This window comes from Pangasianodon hypophthalmus, chromosome 18 (genome assembly GCF_027358585.1).
Source record: "Pangasianodon hypophthalmus isolate fPanHyp1 chromosome 18, fPanHyp1.pri, whole genome shotgun sequence".
Classification (NCBI taxonomy): Eukaryota; Metazoa; Chordata; class Actinopteri; order Siluriformes; family Pangasiidae; genus Pangasianodon; species Pangasianodon hypophthalmus.
This window is the reverse complement of record NC_069727.1, coordinates 82501-107500: the sequence shown is the minus strand read 5'-3', so window position 1 is coordinate 107500 and position 25000 is coordinate 82501. Positions and strand designations below refer to the sequence as shown.

The window sequence follows — 25000 nt, the reverse complement described above, 5'->3', positions numbered from 1 at the left end:
GCTGAGCTAATAGCAAGCTGAAAGTGTCCGAGCTGGGGGCGGAGTCAATTCCACACCAAACCTGAATAACAGTCAGAATTCAGCCAATCAGTGAGCAGGAATGTTCAGAACCCTAAATCCTGACTAATTTCCCAGCCAATGACTTCCTGGGACAGGAGGAGGATTCAGCCAATCAGAGAGCAGGTAACCCTGGCTGGTGTTGAGTCATGTTTCTGGAATGTTCCTGCAAGTAGAGGTGTGTGTGTGTGTGTGTGTGTGTGTGTGTGTGTGTGTGTTGGGGGCGGGTTTGGGTTGCAGTGAGCCACAGCTGCTGTGAGAGAGAGAGAGAGAGAGAGAGAGAGAGAGAGAGAGAGAGAGAGAGAGAGAGTGTGTGTGTGTGTGTGTGTGTGTGTGTGTCAGTAATTATGATTAATCTACCAATAGAGAAATACAAAACATAAGGCTGCAGGACCAAAGGAAGGGATTTACACCGTCACAGTGCAGTGTGTGTCCATCACTGCTGTTTACACTCCGCCGGGGGGTTTGCATCCTTCTGTAAAACACACACACACACACACACACACACACACACACACACACACACACACCAGATTAGAGACTGCAGTATCAAACTGTACTCAAGCTCAAACACACACAGAGATATTCAATACAAGAGGAGGAAAAAAAAGACAGAAAAAGACACGAGCAAAAAAAGAATAAAATGATGAAAGATGGTCAGGAAAATGAGAACATATAAAGGAAATAGAAGGACTGAAATAAATAGATTAATATAAATAAATAAGGACAAAAATTAAATCAAGAAAAAACAAACAAAAAAAAGAATAAAAAAAAAGAAAAGAAAACCAAACAGAACATTAATAAAGTAAATTTCATGAAAGCTCATGAGAAATCATGGTATGAGGAGTGTGTGTGAATATCGGGGTGCAACTGAAACTCAGGATATTCACCACACTTCAGGACCGACAGTACGCTCAGACCTTCTGCCCCCCCGCGGCCCCTCGCCGGGAGCGACGCCCCCCCCCCCCCCCCCACCCGCCCCTGCGGCCCCTCGCCGGCCGCGCTCCACGAATCTAAACGCAGGGCCGAGTGTTCAGCAGCTCTGCAGTTAGCCATGTGTGGCTCTAGAACCCTTGAGGAGTAAGATCTAGAGCCTTGGGCTCGCTGTAGTTCTAGAGCTGAAACTGACAGAGCAGCCTGCAGTTCTACTGCAACTCAAGAGAGAACTCCAATTCAAACATTGTACTGCCTGAGCTCTGGAAGCTCAGCTAACCCTTCTGAGATTTGAAGAACCTGGATGTGAGCGCTCTGCAGCTCTAGAACGTTGATCCTGGTACAGAGAAGTTCACAGACAGGTTGAGGTGCGAACGCAGTCACAGATGGACTGACGACATCAAAATGATCAACACCAGACTCACACATGTAAGGGGGCGGGTTCATGTCAAATCCCCTCAAAGGGGCGGGGCTTAACTTCATACAGAGGGTACAGAGAGGCAAATACAGACCCATTGTGTTACAGTGGAACACACACACACACACACACACACACACACACACACACACCATGTTAGTGCAGCGACGCAGCTGGGACAAGGGGGGGCTTTAAAGCTACAGAGTCACACCTGTTACCTACCGGGGCTTGTGCTATGCTACACACACACCATTTAAACCTGAGTGAGGAGAGAAACATACACACACACACACAGCCAGGATTACAGAGGAGTAAACAGCAAGCGCTGATTATTTCACTAAAATTAAACTCTCTGAACATGATGGAGGGATCAAACAGTAAAAGCAAAGAAATTCCAAAAGTTTAGCAGTTTAGAGAAGTTACTGTTCATGACTGAAGTGACTGAGGGGGGCAGGAAGGAGGGGGGCAGAAAGGAGGGGGAAAGGAGGGGGCAGGAGGGGGGAGAAACGCAACAAACTAAGAAACACGAAGGGTAGAAAGATAGAAGGAAAGCAAAACAAAAAGTATAAAAAAATAAAATAAAATAAAAAAAAACCTAGGAAAGAAATTGAGAAATTAAGGAAAGATAGAGTATAAAGAAGTGTGTGATCAGTGTGTGTGTGTGTGTGTGTGTGTGTGTGTGTGTGTGTGTGTGTGTGTGTGCGTGCGCGCGCGCAGTTCCACTGAGAGTTAGTGTGAAGCTGCTGATTGGTCGGCTGCTGTAGTACCCATAATGCCCATCATCAGGTGCAGGAGTGAATTTAAATAGTTACTGCATACACATTATTAAAATCCCCGAATCGACAGGGCAGACGTGTGTGTGTGTGTGTGTGTGTGTGAGCTGCAGTAGCCACTCTATACACTCTGTATGCTGAAATGAGAATATTACAGTAAAGGTGTGTACCTTCGGGTCATAGTCTGGATCATTTTCTTCATCTGCTTCCTCCTCTCCCTCCTAACATCCAAACACACACAATTACCGAGCACGTTCATCTCAACTGTACACCACTGATAATGCACATTAAACACACACATACACTCACCTCATCATCGGCCTCCTCTCCCTCCTCATCATACTGAAGAAATAAACACACACAGATGAATAAACACACAATAACTCGACCTGCTGTGTTCCACTTCACACTTGACCACTTTCCTAGTGTTCAGTAAGCTAAAGCTCATTAAAGACCTCCCTGAAGCTGGATTTGGAGCACAGCCAGTGAAGGTGAAAGCTCTTATGAATTTTAAACATCGTTTTAATAAACTAAGACTCTATCACACCCCAACTACACTTTTACCTGTACACTGCATCACTACACTTTCCGTTAGAGCTGAAGATAAACTTCAGTTTCTCAGAGCAGCTGTGTCCTATTGCTATATGTGCAGTGTGCCCTGCTTCACTCACATCATCGTCGTCGTCCTCGATGGCCTCTCCGGTGAAGTAGAGCACGGCACGCGGCACGATGTGCTCACGGATAAAGTGACCGATCTCAAAGTCCGCCGCCAAGATGGCCTCCGAGTCCTCATCCTGAACCGCACACCAACAACAGGGTTAGAGGTCTACAGCATAGGGCACTACACACAAAAGTGCTCCCTTTACACTGACAAGACAGTATGGTTTAGGACACAGCCTGTGGTGGCTTTTTATACAGACGTGTGTGTGTGTGTCTGTGTAAGAGAGAGACTCACCAGGTCACCACTTTCTGGTACTGAAAGACAACAGAACAGACAGGATTTTATTTAAACAGTCAAACTCCACACCATTACACCATCTTAGGCCACCCCTCTGTGTGTAGAGAGTGTGTGTGTATATAAAGTGTATAGAGAGTGTGTGTATAGAGTGTGAGTATAGTGTGTATAGAGTGTGAGTATAGTGTGTGTATAGAGTGTATGTAGAGTGGGCATAGTGTGTGTAGAGTGTATAGAGAGTGTGTGTGTAGAGTGTATGTAGAGTGTGTAGAGAGTGTGCGTGTAGAGTGGGCATAGTGTGTGTAGAGTGTATAGAGAGTGTGTGTAGAGTGTATGTAGAGTGTGTAGAGAGTGTGTGTGTAGAGTGTATAGAGTGTATGTAGAGTGGGCATAGTGTGTGTAGAGTGTATGTATAGAGTGTATGTAGAGTGGGCATAGTGTGTGTAGAGTGTATGTATAGAGTGTATGTAGAGTGGGCATAGTGTGTATAGAGTGTGTGTATAGAGTGTGTGTATAGAGTGTGTGTATAGAGTGTATGTAGAGTGGGTATAGTTTGTGTAGAGTGTGTAGAGAGTGTGTGTGTGTAGAGTGTGTGTGTAGAGTGTATAGAGAGTGTGTGTATAGAGTGTATGTAGAGCGTGTGTATAGAGTGTGTGTATAGAGTGTATGTAGAGTGGGCATAGTGTGTGTAGAGTGTATAGAGTGTGTGTATAGAGTGTGTGTGTATAGAGTGTGTGTGTATAGAGTGTGTAGAGTGGGTATAGTGTGTGTAGAGTGTATAGAGTGTGTATAGAGTGTGTATAGAGTGTATGTAGAGTGTATGTAGAGTGTATGTAGAGTGGGTATAGTGTGTGTAGAGTGTATAGAGAGTGTGTGTGTAGAGTGTATAGAGTGTGTGTGTAGAGTGTATGTAGAGTGGGCATAGTGTGTGTAGAGTGTGTGTGTAGAGTGTATGTAGAGTGGGTATAGTGTGTATAGAGTGTATAGAGAGTGTGTGTGTATAGAGTGTGTGTACAGAGTGTATGTAGAGTGGGTATAGTGTGTGTAGAGTGTATGTAGAGTGGGCATAGTGTGTGTAGAGTGTATAGAGTGTGTGTGTATAGAGTGTGTGTGTGTAGAGTGTATAGAGTGGGCATAGTGTGTGTATAGTGTGTGTGTAGAGTGTATAGAGTGGGTATAGTGTGTATAGAGTGTATAGAGAGTGTGTGTAGAGTGTATGTAGAGTGGGTATAGTGTGTGTAGAGTGTATAGAGAGTGTGTGTATAGAGTGTATAGAGTGGGTATAGTGTGTGTACAGTGTGTAGAGAGTGTGTGTAGAGTGTATGTAGAGTGGGTATAGTGTGTGTAGAGTGTATAGAGTGTGTGTGTATAGAGTGTGTGTGTAGAGTGTATAGAGTGGGCATAGTGTGTGTATAGTGTGTGTGTAGAGTGTATAGAGTGGGTATAGTGTGTATAGAGTGTATAGAGAGTGTGTGTAGAGTGTATGTAGAGTGGGTATAGTGTGTGTAGAGTGTATAGAGAGTGTGTGTATAGAGTGTATAGAGTGGGTATAGTGTGTGTACAGAGTGTATAGAGAGTGTGTGTATAGAGTGTGTGTATAGAGTGTGTGTATAGAGTGTATAGAGTGGGTATAGTGTGTGTATAGAGAGTGTGTAGAGAGTGTGTGTAGAGTGTATGTAGAGTGGGTATAGTGTGTGTAGAGTGTATAGAGAGTGTGTGTATAGAGTGTGTGTATAGAGAGTGTGTGTAGAGTGGGTATAGTGTGTGTACAGAGTGTGTGTACAGAGTGTGTGTACAGAGTGTGTGTATAGAGTGTGTGTACAGAGTGTGTGTATAGAGTGTGTGTATAGAGTGTATAGAGTGTGTGTATAGAGTGTGTGTATAGAGTGTGTGTGTAGAGTGGGTATAGAGTGTATGTAGAGTGGGTATAGTGTGTGTAGAGTGTATAGAGAGTGTGTGTATAGAGTGTGTGTATAGTGTGTATAGAGAGTGTGTGTGTATAGAGTGTATGTAGAGTGGGTATAGTGTGTGTACAGAGTGTATGTAGAGTGTGTGTATAGTGTGTGTAGAGTGTATGTATAGAGTGTATAGAGTGTGTGTAGAGTGTATGTAGAGTGTGTGTATAGAGTGTATAGAGTGTATGTAGAGTGGGCATAGTGTGTGTAGAGTGTGTGTGTAGAGTGTATAGAGTGTGTATAGAGAGTGTGTGTGTAGAGTGTATGTAGAGTGTGTAGAGAGTGTGTGTATAGAGTGTATAGAGAGTGTGCGTATAGAGTGTGTAGAGAGTGTGCGTATAGAGTGTGTAGAGAGTGTGCGTATAGAGTGTGTGTATAGAGTGTATAGAGAGTGTGTGTATAGAGTGTGTGTGTATAGTGTGTGTGTAGAGTGTATGTAGAGTGTGTAGAGAGTGTGTGTATAGTGTGTGTATAGAGTGTGTGTATAGAGTGTGTGTATAGAGTGTATAGAGAGTGTGTGTATAGAGTGTGTGTGTATAGTGTGTGTGTAGAGTGTATGTAGAGTGTACAGAGAGTGTGTGTATAGCGTGTGTATAGAGTGTGTATAGAGAGTGTATGTATAGAGTGTATAGAGAGTGTGTGTATAGAGTGTGTGTATAGAGTGTGTGTATAGAGAGTGTGTGTAGAGTGTGTGTAGAGTGTATGTACAGAGTGTATAGAGAGTGTGTGTAGAGAGTGTGTGTGTAGAGTGTGTGTATAGAGTGTATGTAGAGTGGGTATAGTGTGTGTAGAGTGTATAGAGTGTGTGTATAGAGTGTATAGAGTGGGTATAGTGTGTGTGTGTGTATAGAGTTTATAGAGAGTGTGTGTATAGAGTGTGTGTGTAGAGTGTATGTAGAGTGGGTATAGTGTGTATTGAGTGTGTGTGTAGAGTGTATGTAGAGTGTGTATAGTGTGTATAGAGTGTATAGAGTGTGTGTATAGAGTGTATGTAGAGTGGGTATAGAGTGTATAGAGAGTGTGTGTATAGTGTATGTAGAGTGGGTATAGTGTGTATAGAGTGTGTGTATAGAGTGTGTGTATAGAGTGTATAGAGAGTGTAGAGTGTGTGTAGAGTGTATAGAGAGAGTGTGTGTGTGGAGTGTGTGTGTAGACAGAGTGTGTATAGAGTGTGTAGAGTGTGTATAGAGTGTATGTAGAGTGGGTATAGTGTGTGTAGAGTGTATAGAGAGTGTGTGTATAGAGTGTATGTAGAGTGGGTATAGTGTGTGTAGAGTGTATGTAGAGCGTGTGTATAGAGTGTGTGTGTAGAGTGTATGTAGAGTGGGTATAGAGTGTATAGAGTGTATAGAGAGTGTGTGTATAGAGTGTGTGTATAGAGTGTATGTAGAGTGGGTAGAGAGTGTGTGTAGAGAGTGTGTGTATAGTGTGTGTGTATAGTGTATGTAGAGTGGGTATAGTGTGTATAGAGTGTGTGTATAGAGTGTGTGTATAGAGTGTATAGAGAGTGTAGAGTGTGTGTAGAGTGTATAGAGAGTGTGTGTGTGGAGTGTGTGTGTAGACAGAGTGTGTATAGAGTGTGTAGAGTGTGTATAGAGTGTATGTAGAGTGGGTATAGTGTGTGTAGAGTGTATAGAGAGTGTGTGTATAGAGTGTATGTAGAGTGGGTATAGTGTGTGTAGAGTGTATGTAGCGCGTGTGTATAGTGTGTGTGTAGAGTGTATGTAGAGTGGGTATAGCGTGTATAGAGTGTATAGAGAGTGTGTATAGAGTGTGTGTATAGAGTGTATGTAGAGTGGGTAGAGAGTGTGTGTAGAGAGTGTGTGTATAGAGTGTATGTAGAGCGTGTGTATAGAGTGTGTGTATAGAGTGTATAGAGAGTGTAGAGTGTGTGTAGAGTGTATAGAGAGAGTGTGTGTGTGGAGTGTGTGTGTAGACAGAGTGTGTATAGAGTGTGTAGAGTGTGTATAGAGTGTATGTAGAGTGGATATAGTGTGTGTAGAGTGTATGTAGAGCGTGTGTATAGAGTGTGTGTAGAGTGTATGTAGAGTGGGTATAGTGTGTGTAGAGTGTATGTAGAGCGTGTGTATAGAGTGTGTGTAGAGTGTGTGTAGAGTGGGTATAGCGTGTGTAGAGTGTATGTAGAGTGCGTGTATATAGAGTGTGTGTAGAGTGTATGTAGAGTGGGTATAGCGTGTGTAGAGTGTATGTAGAGTGCGTGTATATAGAGTGTGTGTAGAGTGTATGTAGAGTGGGTATAGCGTGTGTAGAGTGTATGTAGAGTGCGTGTATATAGAGTGTGTGTAGAGTGTATGTAGAGTGGGTATAGCGTGTGTAGAGTGTATGTAGAGCGTGTGTATAGAGTGTGTGTAGAGTGTGTGTAGAGTGGGTATAGCGTGTGTAGAGTGTATGTAGAGTGCGTGTATATAGAGTGTGTGTAGAGTGTATAGAGAGAGTGTGTGTGTGGAGTGTGTGTGTAGAGTGTATGTAGAGTGGGTATAGTGTGTGTAGAGTGTGTGTATAGAGTGTGTGTGTGTGGAGTGTGTGTGTGTGTGTAGACAGAGTGTGTATAGAGTGTGTGTGTATAGAGTGTGTGCAGAGTGTATGTAGAGTGGGTATAGTGTGTGTATAGAGTGTGTGTAGAGTGTATGTAGAGTGGGTATAGTGTGTGTATAGAGTGTGTGTAGAGTGTATGTAGAGTGGGTAGAGTGTGTGTAGAGTGTACGTAGAGTGTGTATGTAGAGTGTGTGTATAGAGTGTGTGTATAGAGTGTGTAGAGTGTATAGAGTGTGTGTAGAGTGTGTAGTGTGTGTGTGTGTAGAGTGTGTGTAGAGTGTGTGTATAGAGTGTGTGTAGAGTGTGTGTATAGAGTGTGTGTAGAGTGTATAGAGTGTATAGAGTGTGTGTAGAGTGTGTGTATAGAGTGTGTGTGTAGAGTGTATAGAGTGTGTGTGTGTAGAGTGTATAGAGTGAGTGTAGAGTGTGTGTAGAGTGTATAGAGTGTGTGTGTAGAGTGTATAGAGTGTGTATAGAGTGTGTGTAGAGTGTGTGTAGAGTGTATAGAGTGTGTATAGAGTGTGTGTATAGAGGGTGTATAGAGTGTGTGTGTAGAGTGTGTGTATAGAGTGTGTGTATACAGTGTGTGTGTAGAGTGTGTGTAGAGTGTGTGTAGAGTGTGTGTATACAGTGTGTGTAGAGTGTATAGAGTGTGTCTATAGTGTGTGTGTACAGTGTGTGTATAGAGTGTATAGAGTGTGTCTATAGAGTGTGTGTAGAGTGTGTGTATAGAGTGTGTGTAGAGTGTATAGAGTGTGTGTAGAGTGTGTGTATAGAGTGTGTGTATAGAGTGTATAGAGTGTGTCTATAGTGTGTGTAGAGTGTGTGTAGAGTGTATAGAGTGTATAGAGTGTGTGTAGAGTGTGTGTATAGAGTGTGTGTATAGAGTGTGTGTAGAGTGTATAGAGTGTGTGTATAGAGTGTGTGTATAGAGTGTGTGTATAGAGTGTGTGTATAGAGTGTATAGAGTGTGTGTAGAGTGTGTGTAGAGTGTGTGTATAGAGTGTGTGTATAGAGTGTGTCTATAGAGTGTATAGAGTGTGTGTAGAGTGTGTGTAGAGTGTGTGTGTAGAGTGTGTGTAGAGTGTGTGTATAGAGTGTGTGTATAGAGTGTGTGTAGAGTGTGTCTGTAGTGTGTGTGTAGTGTGTGTATAGAGTGTATAGAGTGTGTGTAGTGTGTGTATAGAGTGTGTGTGTAGAGTGTGTATAGAGTGTGTGTGTAGAGTGTGTGTATAGAGTGTGTGTGTAGAGTGTATAGAGTGTGTATAGAGTGTATAGAGTGTGTGTATAGAGTGTGTGTAGAGTGTATAGAGTGTGTCTATAGTGTGTGTGTAGAGTGTGTGTGTAGAGTGTATAGAGTGTGTCTACAGAGTGTGTGTAGAGTGTGTGTATAGAGTGTATAGAGTGTGTGTGTAGAGTGTGTGTGTAGAGTGTGTGTATAGAGTGTATAGAGTGTGTGTGTAGAGTGTATAGAGTGTGTGTGTAGAGTGTATAGAGTGTGTAGAGTGTATAGAGAGAGTGTGTGTGGAGTGTGTGTGTGTGTAGACAGTGTGTATAGAGAGTGTGTGTGTGTGTATATAGAGTGTGTGTGTGTAGAGTGTGTGTGTGTGTGTATAGAGTGTGTGTGTGTGTGTGTGTGTGTGTGTGTGTGTGTGTGTGTGTGTGTACGTACCCTCAGGAGGGGAGAAGAAGTTGAAGAAGGAGTCGTTAGGGACAGTCTTGGTGACTGTCCTCACCGTCCCTCTGCCCTTATGCTTCTGCTTCTTCTTTATGGTCTTCAGAGTAACGTTCTTCCCTTTGGTCCAGTCGATTGTGCACCTGCACGCACACACGCACACACACACACACACACACACACAGGTTAGAGAGGGAGACGGGGGGGGGTCAGAAAGTGAGCCAGGTGTGTAGAGAGGGGAAACAGGGGGGGTTAGAGAGGGAGACAGGTGTGTAGAGAGGGAAACAGGGGGAGCAGAGAGTGAGCCAGGTGTGTAGAGAGGGAAACAGGGGGGGTTAGAGAGGGAGACAGGTGTGTAGAGAGGGAAACAGGGGGGCAGAGAGTTAGCCAGGTGTGTAGAGAGGGAAACAGGGGGGGTTAGAGAGGGAGACAGGTGTGTAGAGAGGGAAACAGGGGGGGTTAGAGAGGGAAACAGGGGGGGTTAGAGAGGGAAACAGGGGGGGTTAGAGAGGGAGACAGGGGGGGTTAGAGAGGGAGACAGGGGGGGTTAGAGAGGGAGACAGGGGGGGTTAGAGAGGGAGACAGGTGTGTAGAGAGGGAGACAGGTGTGTAGAGAGGGAGACAGGTGTGTAGAGAGGGAGATGGGGGTTAGAGAGGGAAACAGGGGGGTTAGAGAGGGAGACAGGTGTGTAGAGAGGGAAACAGGGGGAGCAGAGAGTGAGCCAGGTGTGTAGAGAGGGAAACAGGGGGGTTAGAGAGGGAGACAGGTGTGTAGAGAGGGAGACAGGTGTGTAGAGAGGGAGACGGGGGTTAGAGAGGGAAACAGGGGGGGTTAGAGAGGGAGACAGGTGTGTAGAGAGGGAAACAGGGGAGCAGAGAGTGAGCCAGGTGTGTAGAGAGGGAAACAGGGGGGTTAGAGAGGGAAACAGGTGTGTAGAGAGGGAAACAGGGGGAGCAGAGAGTGAGCCAGGTGTGTAGAGAGGGAAACAGGGGGGTTAGAGAGGGAGACAGGTGTGTAGAGAGGGAAACAGGGGGGGTTAGAGAGGGAGACAGGTGTGTAGAGAGGGAAACAGGGGGGCAGAGAGTGAGCCAGGTGTGTAGAGAGGGAAACAGGGGGGGTTAGAGAGGGAGACAGGTGTGTAGAGAGGGAGACAGGTGTGTAGAGAGGGAGACAGGTGTGTAGAGAGGGAGACAGGGGGGGTTAGAGAGGGAGACAGGGGGGGTTAGAGAGGGAGACAGGTGTGTAGAGAGGGGAAACAGGGGGGGTTAGAGAGGGAGACAGGTGTGTAGAGAGGGAAACAGGGGGGCAGAGAGTGAGCCAGGTGTGTAGAGAGGGAAACAGGGGGGGTTAGAGAGGGAGACAGGTGTGTAGAGAGGGAAACAGGGGGGCAGAGAGTGAGCCAGGTGTGTAGAGAGGGAGACAGGGGGGGTTAGAGAGGGAGACAGGGGGGGTTAGAGAGGGAGACAGGGGGGGTTAGAGAGGGAGACAGGGGGGGTTAGAGAGGGAGACAGGGGGGGTTAGAGAGGGAGACAGGTGTGTAGAGAGGGAGACAGGGGGGTTAGAGAGGGAAACAGGGGGGTTAGAGAGGGAGACAGGTGTGTAGAGAGGGAAACAGGGGGGGTTAGAGAGGGAGACAGGGGGGGTTAGAGAGGGAGACAGGGGGGGTTAGAGAGGGAGACAGGGGGGGTTAGAGAGGGAGACAGGTGTGTAGAGAGGGAGACAGGTGTGTAGAGAGGGAGACAGGGGGGGTTAGAGAGGGAGACAGGTGTGTAGAGAGGGGAAACAGGGGGGGTTAGAGAGGGAGACAGGTGTGTAGAGAGGGAAACAGGGGGGCAGAGAGTGAGCCAGGTGTGTAGAGAGGGAAACGGGGGGGTTAGAGAGGGAGACAGGGGGGGTTAGAGAGGGAGACAGGGGGGGTTAGAGAGGGAGACAGGGGGGGTTAGAGAGGGAGACAGGTGTGTAGAGAGGGAGACAGGTGTGTAGAGAGGGGAAACAGGGGGAGCAGAGAGTGAGCCAGGTGTGTAGAGGGGGAAACAGGGGGGTTAGAGAGGGAGACAGGTGTGTAGAGAGGGAAACGGGGGTTAGAGAGGGAGACAGGTGTGTAGAGAGGGAAACAGGGGGGGCAGAGAGTGAGACAGGTGTGTAGAGAGGGAAACAGGGGGGGCAGAGAGTGAGACAGGTGTGTAGAGGGGGAAACAGGGGGGCAGAAAGTGAGCCAGGTGTGTAGAGGGGGAAACAGGGGGGTTAGAGAGGGAGACAGGTGTGTAGAGAGGGAAACGGGGGTTAGAGAGGGAGACAGGTGTGTAGAGAGGGGAAACAGGGGGGGCAGAGAGTGAGACAGGTGTGTAGAGGGGGAAACAGGGGGGTTAGAGAGGGAGACAGGTGTGTAGAGAGGGAAACGGGGGTTAGAGAGGGAGACAGGTGTGTAGAGAGGGGAAACAGGGGGGGTTAGAGAGGGAGACAGGTGTGTAGAGAGGGAAACGGGGGTTAGAGAGGGAGACAGGTGTGTAGAGAGGGAAACAGGGGGGGTTAGAGAGGGAGACAGGTGTGTAGAGAGGGAAACAGGGGGGTTAGAGAGGGAGACAGGTGTGTAGAGAGGGAAACAGGGGGGGCAGAGAGTGAGACAGGTGTCCTACCCAGTGCAGCCCATGATCTCAGGGCCGTCGAAGGAGAAGGGGTCGGACTCGTCGGGTTTGGATCTCATCTTGTAGGTCTTAGTGAGAACCGTGTTGGAGAAAAAGTCGTTCTGCTCAAAGTGGAACTCTAACGTAAAACTCTACACACACACACACACACACACACACACCCCAGGAACAAACATTAATGCAAGGAGCTGTATCTCATCTCTCCACGGGCTGTATGTAGTGCTACGGTGTGCGGGTCAGGTAGCGTATGCGCTCTACGGCGGCGTGCGGTTCGGGACAGCCGCTCTACGCGGGTCAGGTGGCGTATGCGCTCTACGGCGGCGTGCGGTTCGGGACAGCCGCTCTACGCGGGTCAGGTGGCGTATGCGCTCTACGGCGGCGTGCGGTTCGGGACAGCCGCTCTACGCGGGTCAGGTAGCGTATGCGCTCTACGGCGGCGTGCGGTTCGGGACGCGGCCGCTCTACGCGGGTCAGGTGGCGTATGCGCTCTACGGCGGCGTGCGGTTCGGGACAGCCGCTCTACGCGGGGCAGGTAGCGTGTACGCTCTACGGCGGCGTGCGGTTCGGGACGCGGCCGCTCTACGCAGGTCAGGTAGCGTATACGCTCTACGGCGGCGTGCGGTTCGGGACAGCCGCTCTACGCGGGTCAGGTAGCGTGTACGCTCTACGGCGGCGTGCGGTTCGGGACAGCCGCTCTACGCGGGGCAGGTAGCGTGTACGCTCTACGGCGGCGTGCGGTTCGGGACAGCCGCTCTACGCGGGGCAGGTAGCGTGTACGCTCTACGGCGGCGTGCGGTTCGGGACGCGGCCGCTCTACGCAGGTCAGGTAGCGTATACGCTCTACGGCGGCGTGCGGTTCGGGACAGCCGCTCTACGCGGGTCAGGTGGCGTATGCGCTCTACGGCGGCGTGCGGTTCGGGACAGCCGCTCTACGCGGGGCAGGTAGCGTGTACGCTCTACGGCGGCGTGCGGTTCGGGACGCGGCCGCTCTACGCAGGTCAGGTAGCGTATACGCTCTACGGCGGCGTGCGGTTCGGGACAGCCGCTCTACGCGGGTGAGGTAGCGTGTACGCTCTACGGCGGCGTGCGGTTCGAGACAGCCGCTCTACGCGGGGCAGGTAGCGTGTACGCTCTACGGCGGCGTGCGGTTCGGGACAGCCGCTCTACGCGGGGCAGGTAGCGTGTACGCTCTACGGCGGCGTGCGGTTCGGGACGCGGCCGCTCTACGCAGGTCAGGTAGCGTATACGCTCTACGGCGGCGTGCGGTTCGGGACAGCCGCTCTACGCGGGTCAGGTAGCGTATACGCTCTACGGCGGCGTGCGGTTCGGGACAGCCGCTCTACGCGGGTCAGGTAGCGTATACGCTCTACGGCGGCGTGCGGTTCGGGACGCGGCCGCTCTACGCGGGTCAGGTAGCGTATACGCTCTACGGCGGCGTGCGGTTCGGGACGCGGCCGCTCTACGCGGGTCAGGTAGCGTATACGCTCTACGGCGGCGTGCGGTTCGGGACGCGGCCGCTCTACGCGGGTCAGGTAGCGTATATGCTCTATGACCCATGACCAGAAGTAGATAATGACTAGTAAGGGACAACAGCAGTCAAGGTAATTTAGGACACAGCCCAATGACAGTAGCAATAAGAACCCTGAGGACATAAACTAAAAATAAACCCATGCCAGTTGCCATGACAACCATGTCCCAATTTCTCATCAGTGCCTTTCCCCTGTGATAAAATTACAGATGTCTCTTTTGTGACATTTCCTCCAGATTGAGCCTTTAAGCTGCACTAAATAATAAACTGAACATTACACTGTCTTTACGTCAGACAACACGTCATTCTTTTAATCTGTGTATAGTTGTGTGTAACGTTTCTGTAAAACAGGCGAGTTCCTGCCGCTTACGTTACAGACTCTTTCTCTCCAAGTTAATAAGACAAAAATAATAAATCGCAGCTTGTTACGCATGTTACAGAGAAACCTAAAAAAAAGCGTAAACTCCTCTGTCCTGAAGATGTTACAGCTTCACCTCTGACTGTTACAAAGCGCTGACACTGGAGACTCCTTCCGTAAGTGTTACATAAATGTCTCCTTAGAGAAAACTTCACGTCAACGATTACATACATTTTTAGGACTCAGCTTAAAACTGGAGAATAACTAAACCGTGTAGCCTTTAGTGAGAGACCGCTACAGGTGATGAGTTATAAAGCTGTAATATAGTGAGCTAACATCCGATAAACACCACAACACACCACGCTGCGTGTACAACACCCTACAGCTGCCGGAAACAGAACAATGCAGGTCACACGGTAACTGATGAAATGGAGAACAATGGAAAAGTCCCACGTGTGTGTGTTAGCATGCTTGAGAGTGTGTGTGTGTGAGGGTGCTTGTGTGAGTGTGTGTGTGTGTGTGTGTGTGTAGAAGTGTGATGTGTATGAGGGTGTACCATGGGCTGTCCTGCGTCGGAGAACTTGACCTTGATGTCCTGTAAGTGTTTGAGGATAGGTTCATCATGCTCCTGTAACACACAGGTTAGATTAGAGTGCAGTTCCACACACACACACAGACAGACACACACACACAGACAGACACACACAGACAGACAGACACACACAGACAGACAGACACACACACACACACAGACAGACACACACACACAGACAGACACACAGACGGATGAAGTGTGTGTACCTGCAGCATCTCACTGAGCAGGTCGACGTTCTTAAACACAGTGAGCCAGAACTCAGGAATTCCTTTAGGGTCCTCCTTCTCTTCATCCTTCTTCTCCTCTTCTACCTTCACCTTGTCCTTCAGCTCACTCTGCGCGTGCACACACACACACACACACACACACACACACACACACAGGTCAGTGGTGAGGACTCCCGGTTTCCTGTTCTCTGTGACGGAGTCAGATTCCGAGTGTGTGTTTATCTGAGTAACACTCCGTAGTTTAGGAGAACTCCTTCAGTGTGTCACACACACACACACACACACACACACTACAGGGTGTGAAAGGGTTAGGGTTAGGGGTAACACACACGATGTACGACCGTCTCACACACACACACACACACACACGATGTACGACCGTCTCACACACACACACACACACACACACACACACACACACACACACTACAGGGTGTGAAAGGGTTGGGGTTAGGGGTAACACACACGATGTATGACCGTCTCACACACACACACACACACACACACACACACACACACACACACACTACAGGGTGTGAAAGGGTTGGGGTTAGGTAAGTGAGCTGCAGTGTGAATGAGGTGAAGGTGATGACTTACTGAGAGCTCCTCATCCTCAGGCTGCTTCCACTCACACTCCTCCTCTGTGGGTTCATACGCTGCCTTGATGATGTCACTGCGCTGAACACACACACACACACACGCACACAACACACGTCATGTTAGCGTCAGGTATGAGTAATGACCAGCTCACTGCACAGCACCGTCATTTTTCTGCAACACACGCTGTGGGCGTGTCCCAAACCTCACACTTTATTCACTGTATAGTGCAAAAGCACACAATCATCAGTGCGCTATGTCCATTATCAGCTATATATATATATACACACACACACACACACACCAGACTAGATCTCAGCCTGCTCCTGTCTGTCTGTCTGTCCATTATCAGCTATATATATATATATACACACACACACACACACACCAGACTAGATCTCAGCCTGCTCCTGTCTGTCTGTCTGTCCATTATCAGCTATATATATATATATATATATATATATATATATATATATATATATATATATATATATATATATATATATATATACACACACACACACACACACCAGACTAGATCTCAGCCTGCTCCTGTCTGTCTCTCTCTCGCCGCCTCCTTGTCTGTCTGTCTCTCTCTCGCCGCCTCCCTGTCTGTCTGTCTGTCTGTCTGTCTCTCTCTCTCGCCGCCTCCCTGTCTGTCTGTCTGTCTCTCTCTCGCCGCCTCCCTGTCTGTCTGTCTGTCTCTCTCTCGCCGCCTCCCTGTCTGTCTGTCTGTCTCTCTCTCGCCGCCTCCCTGTCTGTCTGTCTGTCTCTCTCTCGCCGCCTGTCTGTCTGTCTGTCTGTCTGTCGCCGCCTCCCTGTCTGTCTGTCTGTCTGTCGCCGCCTCAAAGGCGTGTCAAAGAGGTAAAGCCGCGTGCGTGCGTGCGTACATGTGTGTGTGTGCGCGCGTGCGTACGTGTGTGTGTGTGTGTGTGTGTGTACACTAACCTTGTCGTAGAGAGGCTGGTAGAGTGCAGCATACTTCCTCTCCAGCTCGTGCACTTCCTCGTAGAACTTGGCCTCAATGTGAGCACATTTCACCTGCAGGTTCTTCAAAGCGTTCACTCTCCGTTTCACCACCCGCGGCAGACTGAGGAACACACACACACACCCCATGTCTCATCCTATACTACTACACTACATAGCAGTGTACCACAGCCTGTGTGTGTGTGTGTGTGTGTGTGTGTGTGAGAGTGAGAGGGAGGGGGGGGGGGGGGGGGTTGTACCTCTCCATGTATCCTGACGGCGAACCCACGAGTCCATCCAGTCTCTCCTGTAGCGCCGCCAGAATCTGAGGGTTCTGCATCATCTGTACCGTCAGCTGTCGAGCTAGACCAGAGTAATCACACACAGATCATCATTGCCATGTGGAGCTAGACCAGAGTAATCACACACAGATCATCATTGCCATGTGGAGCTAGACCAGAGTAATCACACAGATCATCACTGCCATGTCGAGCTAGACCAGAGTAATCACACACAGATCATCATTGCCATGTGGAGCTAGACCAGAGTAATCACACACAGATCATCATTGCCATGTGGAGCTAGACCAGAGTAATCACACACAGATCATCACTGCCATGTCGAGCTAGACCAGAGTAATCACACACAGATCATCACTGCCATGTGGAGCTAGACCAGAGTAATCACACACAGATCATCATTGCCATGTCGAGCTAGACCAGAGTAATCACACACAGATCATCATTGCCATGTGGAGCTAGACCAGAGTAATCACACACAGATCATCATTGCCATGTCGAGCTAGACCAGAGTAATCACACACAGATCATCACTGCCATGTGGAGCTAGACCAGAGTAATCACACACAGATCATCATTGCCATGTCGAGCTAGACCAGAGTAATCACACACAGATCATCATTGCCATGTCGAGCTAGACCAGAGTAATCACACACAGATCATCATTGCCATGTGGAGCTAGACCAGAGTACGAGCTAGACCCCATGTGGAGCTATACCACACTAACACTTCAGAGCTGGCCTGTGTGCACTACACACTCCCTCCCTGCGTAGGCAGCCTAATCCTGAGGGGAACAGGAGCGAACATGCTGAAGTGTGATAAAGGATCACACTATATCAGATAGATGATGATCAGCACAGGCTCTGCGTTATTCAGCACATTTTCACACACACACACACACACACACAGGTTACTGGGGTCACAAGGTGATCAAGTAACACCTCACACACACACACAGATGATGACTGAAAGGGTGTGATAAGCATCTGTGAGACAGCAAAGGTTTGTACACTGACTGTGTGTGTGTGTGTGTATACCTTTGCTGTCCTCTCCAGTCTCCTCCTCTTCCACTTCCTCTACATCCTCCATATCGGCCTGATCCAGCTCAGCCTGCTCCTTACTGCACACACACACACACACAGAGACAGAGACAATAAATAAATGGAAATAAAAAGAACACATACTGTTACTCCAACTCTGGTGTGTCACAGGGCAGGGGGGGGGGGGGGGGGGGGGGGGGTAGTGTGGAGCAGTACTCACTTGTCCAGGTCGGCCATGACGGGTCACTGTGCTCGAGCCTGGAACAATAACAATAACATCACTAAATTAATCCTACACTCATCATTCATACACATCATGACATCACCACGCTCGTTAGGGTCACATGACACGCCCCCCCATCCCCCCCCTAACCGCCCCGCGGCCCCCTAACCGCCCCCTCGCCCTACACAGGCGCACGCGCAGGCAGACAGACAGACAGGCGCACGCGCAGGCAGACAGACAGACAGGCGCACGCGCAGGCAGACAGACAGACAGACAGGCGGAACACTGCGCGTGTATGAGGCTGTGCTAACGGCAGTAATGAGCTAAGAGGATGGAACACTCCCCGGGCGGAGCGGGAGGCTGTAGCCGCGCTTCAGGGCCCAGACCCCGGCTAGCTCCTCCACCACGTGTCGCTCCATCCTACAGCACCGCTAGCTAAAGGCTAACACACACACATACACACACACACGTCCTCCTGCTGCTACTACACACACCCGGGATGTACACATTAATCTGATTATAAACAGTAACTGAAGTACATTATTCATGCGCTGCTCAGTACTGATGCCTGTAATGCTAAGCTAGGCTAATCACCATCACACACACTCACACAGCATCATACGGGAACCCAGCCCGAGCCCAGCCCCCGAACCCAGCCCGAACCCAGCCCGAGCCCGGCCCCCGAACCCAGCCCGAGCCCGGCCCCCGAACCCGGTAGATGAGCATTAGCATTAGCGCTGGTTAGCGGGTTGCTGTGTGAGTGAGGTTAGCTCAGTGCTAATGTTCAGCACGCTAGCAGCAGCAGTCCCTCACACACACACTCGGCTCTCCGCAGCTCCGGAAGCCAGAGCCGCCCTGCGCTGGCGGTGTGAGGGAGAGTGTGTGAGGGAGTGTGTGTGCGCGGAGCTCGGGCCGCGTGCTGCGGGAGTTTAGGCGGATTATTCAGGAGTAAACAGAGTGAGCGGAGAGCTGAGGTAATGGAGTTGTCTCGTGAGGAAACGCCAGCCATTTTCACTCCTCTGTGTGTCTCCATCATGGCGCTGCTGTGAGAGAGAGAGAGAGAGAGAGAGAGAGAGAGAGAGAAACCCCGCTCCCGCCGCTCTGTCTCTGGATCCACTCCGCCGCCGCGCCACGCACGCGCCCCGCACGCGGGTAAAACCGGCTTTTTAGCTAAATAACGCGCATAAAGAGGGAAACGAAGCGGCGCTCTGTCTCACCGTGTGTGTGTGTGTGTGTGCGCGGTGTCCGGCAGGAGCTTCTGCGCATGCGCGTCGACGCACACTGATGGCGGCGGGAAAACAAGAGGCCCGAGACCCGCGCCGCGTGCGCTCATATACGTACCGCGTCATCATGTAAAGCCACGGTCACCAGGACAACGTGGTGGGTGGGCGGGGCCAGCGCGGACGAGAATGAGTGGAGCCACGCCCCCTTGTCTGAATCCGTTTGAATCCCCCTTTCTGGATGGGATCTAAATGTCCTTGAGTGCAGTATATAATAACGCTGAGGGGTTATAACAGAGTCAGCGTCTCCCTTATAGCCTTACAGGCGCAGCGAAGGGCTCATGGGCCTTCACTCTCCTGTCACAGCGCTTCAGCAAACTCATCCTGACCTCCATTTACAGTTTCAGCATGAAGAAATGATCACAGTACAGTCTGCTGATCCACACTCACTTCTCAATGAGCGCAAACACACTCACACACACACACACAGCATCACACACTCACACACACACACAGCATCACACACTCACTCACACACACACACAGCATCACACACTCACACACACACACACACACACCATCACACACTCACACACACACAGCATCACACACTCACACACACACACACACACCATCACACACACTCACTCACACACACACACAGCATCACACACTCACACACACACACACACACCATCACACACACTCACTCACACACACACACAGCATCACACACTCACACACACTCACTCACACACACACACCATCACACACACTCACTCACACACACACACACAGCATCACACACTCACTCACACACACACACCATCACACACACTCACACACACACACACACAGCATCACACACTCACTCACACACACACACACACAGCATCACACACTCACTCACACACACACACCATCACACACACTCACTCACACACACACACAGCATCACACACTCACTCACACACACACACAGCATCACACACTCACTCACACACACACACACAGCATCACACACTCACACACACACACAGCATCACACACTCACTCACACACACACACCATCACACACACTCACTCACACACACACACAGCATCACACACTCACACACACACACACACACCATCACACACACTCACTCACACACACACACAGCATCACACACTCACACACACTCACTCACACACACACACCATCACACACACTCACTCACACACACACACAGCATCACACACTCACTCACACACACACACCATCACACACACTCACTCACACACACACACAGCATCACACACTCACTCACACACACACAGCATCACACACTCACTCACACACACACAGCATCACACACTCACTCACACACACACACCATCACACACTCACACACACACAGCATCACACACTCACACACACACACAGCATCACACACTCACACACACACACACACAGCATCACACACTCACACACACACACAGCATCACACACTCACTCACACACACACACCATCACACACACACACAGCATCACACACTCACACACACACACACACAGCATCACACACTCACTCACACAGCATCACACACACTCACACACACACCATCACACACACCATCACACACACACACTCACACACACACCATCACACACACTCACTCACACACACACACCATCACACACACTCACTCACACAGCATCACACACTCACTCACACACACACACACACACACACACAGCATCACACACTCACACACACACACACACCATCACACACACTCACTCACACACACACACCATCACACACACTCACTCACACACACACACACACACCATCACACACTCACACACACACACACACACACACACACAGCATCACACACTCACTCACACACACTCACTCACACACACACACACACCATCACACACACTCACTCACACACACACACACAGCATCACACACTCACTCACACACACACACACCATCACACCATCACACACACTCACTCACACACACACACAGCATCACACACTCACTCACACACACACACACACCATCACACACACTCACTCACACACACACACAGCATCACACACTCACTCACACACACACACACACACACAGCATCACACACTCACACACACACACACAGCATCACACACTCACACACACACACACAGCATCACACACTCACACACACACAGCATCACACACTCACTCACACACACACACCATCACACACACTCACTCACACACACACACACACACCATCACACACACTCACTCACACACACACACAGCATCACACACTCACTCACACACACACACACCATCACACACACACACAGCATCACACACTCACTCACACACTCACACAGCATCACACACACCATCACACACACACCATCACACACACACCATCACACACTCACCATCACACACTCACACAGCATCACACAGCATCACACACACTCACTCACACACACACACACACCATCACACACACTCACTCACACACACACACACCATCACACACACTCACTCACACACACACACTCACACACACACACCATCACACACACTCACTCACACACACACACACACTCACTCACACACATCACACAGCATCACACACTCACTCACACACACACCATCACACACACTCACTCACACACACACACAGCATCACACACACCCACTCACACAGCATCACACACACCATCACACACACACCATCACACACTCACACAGCATCACACAGCATCACACACTCACTCACACACACACACACCATCACACACACTCACTCACACACACACACACCATCACACACTCACACACACACACACACACACACACAGCATCACACACTCACTCACACACCATCACACACTCACACACACTCACTCACACACACACACACACACCATCACACACACTCACTCACACACACACACAGCATCACACACTCACTCACACACACACACACACACAGCATCACACACTCACTCACACACACACCATCACACACTCACTCACACACACACACCATCACACACACTCACTCACACACACACACAGCATCACACACTCACTCACACACACACACACACACCATCACACACACTCACTCACACACACACACAGCATCACACACTCACTCTCACACACACTCACTCACACACACACACACCATCACACACACTCACTCACACACACACACAGCATCACACACTCACTCACACACACACACACAATCACACACACACCATCACACACACACCATCACACACTCACACAGCATCACACAGCATCACACACTCACTCACACACACACACACCATCACACACACTCACTCACACACACACACCATCACACACACTCACTCACACACACACACAGCATCACACACTCACACACACACACACAGCATCACACACTCACTCACACAGCATCACACACACACACTCACACAGCATCACACACACCATCACACACACTCACTCACACACACACACACACCATCACACACACTCACTCACACACACACACAGCATCACACACACACACAGCATCACACACTCACTCACACACCATCACACACACTCACTCACACACACACACAGCATCACACACTCACACACTCACACAGCATCACACACACTCACTCACACACCATCACACACACACTCACTTCTCAATGAGCGCAAACACACTCACACAGCATCACACAGCATCACACACTCACTCACACACCATCACACACACACTCACTCACACAGCATCACACACTCACACACAGCATCACACACAGCATCACACATTCACTCACACAGCATCACACACAGCATCACACACTCACTCACACACAGCATCACACACACTCACACACACACACAGCATCACACACACTCACTCACACACCATCACACACACACTCACTTCTCAATGAGCGCAAACACACTCACACAGCATCACACAGCATCACACACTCACTCACACACCATCACACACACACTCACTCACACAGCATCACACACTCACACACAGCATCACACACAGCATCACACATTCACTCACACAGCATCACACACAGCATCACACACTCACTCACACAGCATCACACACTCACACACAGCATCACACACAGCATCACACATTCACTCACACAGCATCACACACAGCATCACACACTCACTCACACAGCATCACACACACTCACTCACACACAGCATCACACACAGCATCACACACACTCACACACACACACAGCATGACACACACACTCACACAGCATCACACACACTCACTCACACAGCATCACACACACACTCACTCACACAGCATCACACAGCATCACACACACACACAGCATCACACACACACAGCATCACACACTCACTCACACAGCATCACACACACTCACTCACACAGCATCACACACACACACACACACACACACACACACAGCATCACACACACACACAGCATCACACACTCACTCACACACACACTCACTCACACACACAGCATCACACACTCACTCACACAGCATCACACAGCATCACACACACACTCACACAGCATCACACACACACACAGCATCACACACTCACTCACACACACACTCACTCACACACACAGCATCACACACACACTCACACAGCATCACACACAGCATCACACACTCACTCACACAGCATCACACAGCATCACACACACACTCACACAGCATCACACACACACACAGCATCACTCACACACAGCATCACACACACTCACACACACACACAGCATCACACACACACTCACACAGCATCACACACAGCATCACACACTCACTCACACAGCATCACACACTCACACACACAGCATCACACACAGCATCACACACTCACTCACACAGCATCACACACAGCATCACACACTCACTCACACAGCATCACACACACTCACTCACACACAGCATCACACACAGCATCACACACACTCACACACACACACAGCATGACACACACACTCACACAGCATCACACACACTCACTCACACAGCATCACACACACACTCACTCACACAGCATCACACAGCATCACACACACACACACTCACACACACACACAGCATCACACACTCACTCACACAGCATCACACACACTCACTCACACAGCATCACACACACACACACACACACACACACACAGCATCACACACACACACAGCATCACACACTCACTCACACACACACTCACTCACACACACAGCATCACACACTCACTCACACAGCATCACACAGCATCACACACACACTCACACAGCATCACACACACACACAGCATCACACACTCACTCACACACACACTCACTCACACACACAGCATCACACACTCACTCACACAGCATCACACACTCACTCACACAGCATCACACACACACACAGCATCACACACTCACTCACACAGCATCACACACACACTCACACAGCATCACACACTCACTCACACAGCATCACACACACACAGCATCACACACTCACTCACACACACACTCACTCACACACACACACACACAGCATCACACACTCACTCACACAGCATCACACACTCACTCAAACACACACTCACTCACACACACACACACACACACAGCATCACACACTCACTCACACACACACACACCATCACACACTCACACACCATCACACACTCACACAGCATCACACACTCACTCACACACACTCACTCACACAGCATCACACACTCACACACACACAGCATCACACACTCACTCACACAGCATCACACACACACACTCACACACCATCGCACACACTCACTCACACACAGCATCACACACTCACTGACACAGCATCACACACACTCACTCACACACAGCATCACACAGCATCACACACACACACACACACTCACACACACACACACACAGCATCACACAGCAACACTCACACACTCACACAG

General features: G+C 49.4%; 1 protein-coding gene across 3 annotated transcripts in view; it reads right to left on the bottom strand.

Annotated features, from left to right (window-relative positions):
- nap1l1 (nucleosome assembly protein 1-like 1) overlaps nucleotides 1–19142 on the bottom strand; it is a 20161-nt gene extending 1019 nt beyond the window's left edge. Inside the window, exons 1-16 of one of the 3 annotated variants that reach the window (XM_053241803.1) lie at nucleotides 19024–19142; nucleotides 17799–17837; nucleotides 17576–17658; nucleotides 16500–16602; nucleotides 16222–16363; nucleotides 15274–15354; nucleotides 14656–14784; nucleotides 14411–14482; nucleotides 11960–12099; nucleotides 9320–9465; nucleotides 3137–3156; nucleotides 2853–2975; nucleotides 2491–2523; nucleotides 2352–2402; nucleotides 1631–1667; nucleotides 1–532 (exon numbers count right to left, since the gene is read on the bottom strand). The exon at nucleotides 1–532 is cut by the window's left edge and continues 1019 nt beyond it. In XM_053241803.1, coding sequence (XP_053097778.1) covers nucleotides 1662–1667; nucleotides 2352–2402; nucleotides 2491–2523; nucleotides 2853–2975; nucleotides 3137–3156; nucleotides 9320–9465; nucleotides 11960–12099; nucleotides 14411–14482; nucleotides 14656–14784; nucleotides 15274–15354; nucleotides 16222–16363; nucleotides 16500–16602; nucleotides 17576–17658; nucleotides 17799–17815 — 1146 coding nt within the window. In that variant the 5' untranslated portion in view covers nucleotides 17816–17837; nucleotides 19024–19142 and the 3' untranslated portion in view covers nucleotides 1–532; nucleotides 1631–1661. Of the gene's footprint in view, nucleotides 533–1630; nucleotides 1668–2351; nucleotides 2403–2490; nucleotides 2524–2852; nucleotides 2976–3136; nucleotides 3157–9319; nucleotides 9466–11959; nucleotides 12100–14410; nucleotides 14483–14655; nucleotides 14785–15273; nucleotides 15355–16221; nucleotides 16364–16499; nucleotides 16603–17575; nucleotides 17659–17798; nucleotides 17838–19018 lie in introns of all 3 variants that reach the window. The other 2 variants (XM_053241801.1, XM_053241802.1) reach the window with 2 other exon arrangements.
- Nucleotides 19143–25000: the final 5858 nt, after the last annotated feature.